The sequence below is a fragment of the Pygoscelis adeliae genome, unplaced genomic scaffold, assembly GCF_000699105.1.
Source record: "Pygoscelis adeliae isolate BGI_AS28 unplaced genomic scaffold, ASM69910v1 Scaffold57, whole genome shotgun sequence".
NCBI classification, from domain to species: domain Eukaryota; kingdom Metazoa; phylum Chordata; class Aves; order Sphenisciformes; family Spheniscidae; genus Pygoscelis; species Pygoscelis adeliae.
The window spans coordinates 2,851,226-2,858,352 of record NW_008825615.1 but is presented as its reverse complement, the minus strand read 5'-3'; the positions used below and the strand labels follow the sequence as shown (position 1 = coordinate 2,858,352).

At 38.8% G+C, this 7,127-nt stretch overlaps 1 protein-coding gene across 1 annotated transcript in view; it reads right to left on the bottom strand.

The window, feature by feature from the left end:
* UBE3D (ubiquitin protein ligase E3D) overlaps nt 1–7,127 on the bottom strand; it is a 97,139-nt gene that overhangs the window by 84,048 nt on the left and 5,964 nt on the right. Inside the window, exon 2 of the mRNA XM_009333224.1 lies at nt 5,140–5,230. Coding sequence (XP_009331499.1) covers nt 5,140–5,230 — 91 coding nt within the window. The remainder of the gene's footprint in view (nt 1–5,139; nt 5,231–7,127) is intronic.

The window sequence follows — 7,127 nt, the reverse complement described above, 5'->3', positions numbered from 1 at the left end:
AATCCCCCACATCCCCCAAGCCACGTCCCAGGCATGCAAAGCACCCTCCTGGACTTGTGCCGTATAAGCCCAACTCTGATGGGCTGCAGCCTGGCCTGCATATTATTTCAATCACTCTGGAATTAAAATAGCATCATCATCTAATAATAATAATAATAATAATAATAATAATAATAATAATAAAATTAACTCTATCCCAGCCAAAACCAGGACACAGACTTTGAAAAAGCTAAATCCTGACAAAAATATCACAGTATATCTTCATTTAAAAAAAGGATAATGCAATCTTAATTTAGATTTAAGGGGGCTTATAAAAAAGATGGCGGCAAACTTTTTAGCAGGGCCTGTTGCGACAGGACAAGGAGGAATGGCTTTAAACTAAAGGGGAGTAGATTTAGACTACATATAAGGAAGAAATTTTTTACACTGAGGGTAGTGAAACACTGGCACAGGTGGCCCAGAGGAGGTGGTGGATGCCCCATCCCTGGAAACATTCGACGGGGCTCTGAGCCACCTGATCTAGTTGTCTATTTGCCTGCCCGCGGCAGGGGGGTTGGACTAGATGACCTTTTGAGGTTTAAAGGTCTCTTCCAACCCAAACTATTCTATGATTCAGATTCAACTTTCAGAAGTCACATACAAAAAAACCAAAATCCCTTTCTTCTGGGCAGCTCTATGGACCGAGGAGGTTGCTCCAGGCAAGACCAGACTTTGCTTTTGTTATTTTTAACTTACTTTCTTTGGTTATACACAGTGCCAGAGGATTTTATAAGCCAAGGTTTGGAATCACTGCTTTAAGTTGTAAAAAATACTCTTAAAGCTAGAATATATACATGTGGCTATATAAATACCAGGTTGCTCATTATGAGTAAGCGGTCAATACTTTCCTGCCTACAGTTCCTATTATCATTCCGTGGTCCCACCACGTGTTTTTATTAAGAATGCAGAAGTATTGATGGATACTGTCCACATATTTACACTTTCTTTAATCTGTGTTTTCTAGAAAACTATTGCACTAGGAAGAAGTTCAGCCCCTCTACCAGATCAACGGGCAATGGCTTTAACAGTGTGCATCTCTCCAACAGTTTTCTAGATGAACTGTTTGCTGCAGAGCTGCACTTTCTGCTCTCTGCCTAGTTTCCTTGAATGCTTTCCTTTTGTTCCCTTATTTCTTCTGCTGTTGCCTAAAACCTTGACATAGAGTTTCTTGATTCCACTCCTTACTTAAAACTTGCAAACACAACTTTGCTTATGGTGCTACTTCGCAAATAAACGCACAGCTGCTAAGCCAACAGTTATACACCCTCCCTTTCTTGCAGTTCACAGACTATCCTTTTCTGAAGATGCCAGTTCTTCCCATTGTAGTTTCTTGTGCCTTTTGTATTGTTTTGGGTAGGTGAAAGTAAAATCTTTTATAAATCTTCCTTCTTTCTAGAGCGAGAATACATTTTAAACCGTGCTTGCCCCACCTGCAGATGAAAGTTGGAATAACTCATCCTCTGACCCAGCTTTACCATAAGTAAGACAGACCACCTCTCGGCACTACCCATCGCTGTCTTCACTCTCTGTGGTCTTATATATTGCCTGAGATACAACCGCAATTCTGCCACGGTGGGACCTTAATTCTGGTGTTGGCCTAATGACTGATTGTTCATCAGCCTTGTACAATTAGTTCCAATGCCTGGACTGACACTGAAAAAAAGAAGTCTTCATTCCTATGTATTGCTCTTCACACTACAGCAACAAAAAGCTGGTATCGCTCAGCAATGTTTTTTCAAGTGTTACATACAGGGGGGGGAAAAGATAGAGATTACCTTAAGCTGCAGACTAATGCTGTCCAGTTTCATTACATTACCCTTTCTTTACCTTCACAGTCTAGGGCATCAAGATCTTGAATTCTTGCCCAACAAAAGCAGTTGCTCCAACCAGTAGGAATTTACTAAAGAGACTCCTCCTAACTTTGAGCTATACAGAAAATATAGCATTTCCACTACATTTTAGGCTTTTGCCATTCATAGGCGGGAAGCCATATTCTGGATCACTAGAACTGGAAAAATGTAACACTAATAAAAATGTAGCTTTCCAGAAAAACAAAAAAAAAGAAACTTGAAGCTTACTGGGTGCTGACTAACTTGAGGCTGCTAAATACAGTGATAAAACCTAGCTAACAGAGGGACTTATCTCCCCAAACTTGCTCCTAGTAACAACTGACTTTCTACTTTAAGATAGCCACCTAGGCTGCCTTCACAGTCAGAGCGTGACAAACAATTCTTAGGTTAGGACTTTTAAGAGAAACTTTCTCCTTCTGAAAGTGACTAATATAGTCAGGCTGAATCTCCTTCTGGAGACAGTTCTCTGTCTCCAAACAGAGGAAGCCTAGGTAACTAACTTAATTTTAAAAAGCTAGAACTTAGGCACTAGTCTAAAAGAGTCCTGCCATAAGGATCTAATTCTTAGGTGGGCTTCCATGCTAAGGTAAGTATTTGACCAGAGAGATCCTTACAAGACTGGACTAAGAAAAATAATCTCTAACACCATTATTAACTAATATCCAAGAACCCAGTAATATCATCCTATCTATCGAACATTCCGAAAACTGGAAGTAAAATGGACTTTTAAATATATAACCCTTCTGTTCCATCAGAGAAAAAGAGAAAGAAAAAAGATCCAACTGAATTTCTTTAACAGCAGTCTTCTTTATTTACTTACTAAAAAATCTTGGACAGCCTAGCTTGACAATTATTTGTCATGCTTAAAGCTATTTATGTAGGAAAAGTGTAATTAGATTATTTCCCCTGTCATCAGTTTTTCAATAGAATACTTACGTAGTATAAACTCTTAACATTTGGACTAAGGAAAACGTTTATTGCTTAACAGTCAATTTATGAAATTTATTTTTCACAACATTCAGCCTTTAAGAATTTCTTCATGACAGAAATAAAGCCTTAAAGAATTATTTTATATATGAGCTACACTTAGCCTAACTGGAAGAAGAGAAAGAAAAAAGCAAGTATCCCAAATTCTTTGCAGCTGTTAAATCATGGAAGGAAAAAAAAAATCTAATCACGTCCTCTAATGTGGGTAACGTAAGGGTAATGGAGAAGTATCAGAGAGCATAACCCTAACCTCTGAAGAGCTATCAGATTCATGGAAGGAAACAGACTAAGCCAGGGTATTTCAGAAAATGTATAGAGTCCATTTTCTTGCATCAAGGAAGGATCACTTACATTTAAACGATTCCTAACATATTTCTCTAATCTAGTCTTTAAAATGACGGCTTCCTATACAGTCTCTAACAGTAAAAAATAAGCTTCAGAATAGGTTTGGTTTTTTTTTTTTTTTCACTTTAACCTAAATTCCTCTTGCTTCAACTGAAGACTACTGCCACCTTCTTTGCAGCAACTTCTTACATATTGGAAGAGTCATACATCTTCTCCACAGCCTTATCTAAACTAAATCCCATTTATTTCAATTTCTTCTCAAAGGTATCATTTTCTAGATCTCAGGTTCTTCTTATTACAGACCCTTTCCTAGTAATTCACACTTTAATAAGTTCCCCCTCACATAGTTCTGTAACTTCCCTTTGATCCCACTGCCTGTGCTGCCAGTCATATTCACTTTCCCTGAAGAGACCAACACACAAATTCTGTAGCTTAAAATACTGACTACACTACTGTCTTCCTTTTGGAAGTGCTGGAACAGGTGGTGCTGGTTACACTGGCAGCTCCACTCTTCTACCTCTGTCTTAATGTTTTTTTAGTGATAACATTTGAGGGGCTCAGAGGTTCCCTGCAAGGAGAAATGCCAAGCAAAGAGCCATGAACACGCCTTCTTTTTCCTTTCTCAAAAATTCTGACTGCGTCACGTTATAGGGCGCAGAAGCAAAAGATGTAAACTCCATGCATATGAATTTGATGCGCTGAAATTCAGGAAAACGCCCACTCAGAGACGAAAATATAGAAGTGCAGTATCTTTTGAAAGTAAATGTTACTGACTAGAAATTAGAAGTTTCATTACTCTACAAATGTATCAAAATAAGAGTTATTACTAGACTTTCTGATGAGACATTTCAGAAGAGAAAGACGGGAAATCCTCATTCAGTTACATTCAAGCCACCCATAAATCTATAGGTATGACAAGAAAGTAACATGAGTTTACAGAATATACCACATTTGTATTACCATTTCGAGTGTTAGGAGTGACACAGATCGTACAAGGCTGCAAGTGCATCTCTAACAATTCTTATCTATCCAGCTGAAGCTGTCAAAATTGTTCATCAGAAGAGCCAGAAAACGCAGCAGCTTTTTATTAAAATTCTCATTCACTGTGCAGATTTTGTAAGGAACAGAGATAAGGCCGAGTCACACAGCTAAGAAACAGCTCCTGTGTTTCCCAAATTCAGTATCCCTGAACTATGTGGAGGTTGGTTTTGCTTAACAGATAGAAGGGACCTATGGTCAACATCCCCCTTCTGAGCAGCGACTCTGTAACTACAGCACGATGACTGAAGAGAATTTATAAGAGGCTGAGCAGAACTGAAGAGGATCCCTGAAGTGCAGAGGAAGAAAGAAGTCTAAGCTCAAATTTTCAGTTTTATTCCCTTCAACATAGCAAAGATGTCAGCTACTAATAGACTACGAGTATTTTTTAAATCAATGAAAACTATGAACGTTTGCAGTATTTCCAGGCCAAAATATTACAGCTTCTTGTTTGTACAGCAAAACCAGACACTATTATGATGAGTGCAAAGAGATTCTGTATGAACAAAAAGCATAGATCTCAAAGCAGAAATTTTACACATAGGGGAAGTCCAGCTACAAAACAAAATGTCTCGCTCAAAGCAAAGCAGACAAGCAGGAAAAGAATCCAGATTTCCCAGCTTCCAGGGCGATGCACCAAACTCCCGTTGTAAGGTAATTCTACCTTCTAGCCAGAATGAAATCAAGAAGGAAACGAATAAATGGTGAAAAACTGTTTCAGGTAACTTTGCTTTTATTCATCCGTAGTGCTTCAAAAGTGTTCTCATCTATCAGTTTCAAAATAAATACCTTTTAGCTGTCTCTCTAGGTTCACAAAATAACATGAATACCAATCACTATGGCATTTATTGCTATAAATACAAGACACTGCAGTACTCACCGGTCTTTTACTATGATGTCACCACAGGATTGACAGTAAAAGACGTGATTCTTCTGCGGCTTCAGGCTTTCCCTCAAAGTAAAAACCAAATCTATAGACAGAAGAAGACATACTAATCTTCAAAACTGTGTAAAATTTTCAGTCACTTGTACAGGAAAATCCTGCCAAATACCTCAAACCAAAAAAGATAAGAATCTAACAAACAAAGCAAAATGATGACATTTTAAACACAACCTTAATTCATTTACCTGTAGAAGCAAGTACTTAGATTTAGGAAAAACTTGGCATCTCCACCTCATGCCCCATATTGCTGAGCAGGAATTGTATACGTGAATAATCATTTTAAAGGTGCAAATCCTCTCCACAGGGGAGCGGAGATATAGATATCATTACAGAGACTGTATAAATTAAAATTCAATGCCACTTTTTTGTAATAATATTTCTGCTAATCAGTGTTCCTGCAGTATGAGGGTACATCCCAATATGTAACACAAAATAGTCCAGGGGTTGGGGAGAGGACACTAGTTTTAAATTTTCAGGCAGGTAAGCTACCAGCCACTGTGGTACCACTCAAGGAATAGGTAGTGAGCAATACCCTCTGCAGGCCAGCAAAGCGAAAACAGTCTCACAAAAGCCAGCTCAGACAACTTTTCCAAATTAAAAAAGGAGCTATAAAAGTCTCCGCAGATTATCAAATAACATTAGGCAGAAGAAAAGTAAAACTGTAAGCCTAGCTCTATGTATTAATGTGTTTTGCATTGCCCACTTTCTCACACTTCAGAATCAAAGTATATTCTCAGCACTGGCATTCAGTATTTAAGATTTAGACTGCAACCACAAATGAAAAGTACTTTAAAAGGTTCCAGAATTTCATATAAGAGACAACTAGTTTTGCATACTAATATAAAACATTAAAGGCTAAGTAAGGTTATCCAATATATACGTCGATTACCATCCGGTTCACATACATGTTTTTCACTGGTATGACTTTCAAAGGTAAATTTTTCAAACATCATCTTTGATCTTTTGAAGCACGCCTCATTAATAAGACGCACTAAATGATTTTTGTATAATTGTCAAAGCACGTGCATAATTACAGATTAACGTACAGAAGCAACCTCAGTATACCATCAAATCAACAGAGTATTCCAGTGTGTTTCTGGTGCTGAAACCATTATCGTACATCACACGCTTCACTGGTCATTCCTACTTTAAAACCACACAATGACACTTTTCTGTTATTTAATATATCTTTCTGCGTCACATCCCATTAAATGAATCTAAACATATTGAGCTTGGATGCTGGAATGAAAGAAAGCACCAGCTATACTACCACGCTTCGTACTTATGCAATCGCCTCCTAGACCTGAACTAGCATCGCGGAAATAAGGAAGGTGACTTTGCAGATGTTACCTGCAACATTAACCTCTGCAAACTGAGGCTGTGAGAACAAGCCTCAACACAAAACCACAATCCTTTACAATTAAGTGGTCGGTGACAACCTTAGTGCGATAGCCTGCATGAACCATATTACTGCATTTTCAGCTACCAAGCACGAAATAGGAGGGAAAGCAAGTGATTTTGCAGTAATATGGGAAAGCACGGGGGAAGAACTGAGAGCAGTTTTCGGACTCCTACGCAAAACACACGCTCAGCGACCGCTGTCTCCCTTTCATTACACCACTTTTTGCACTTTCGATTTTTAAAACTGACAGTTTTATTAAATTTTACCAGTTCCTGTTTAAATCTTCAATTCAGAGCTAAGGAGAGCCTTTTAGAAAAAGCAACAGCACGTGCACAGCGAGACCACGAACTCCAGCTGGGTTTGGGGGGGGTTTTCGTGCCGCAGAATCTCCACTTTAAAGTCTCTGTTCGCACGTCACTTAAAACAGTAAGGTTTCAGGCAACCCCAAGCAAAGCAGCCCTTTTTCTAAGCAAGGGGCCAAGCCTTCCCCTACCGGCCAGCGTCGAGCGGGCCGGCACCGCGG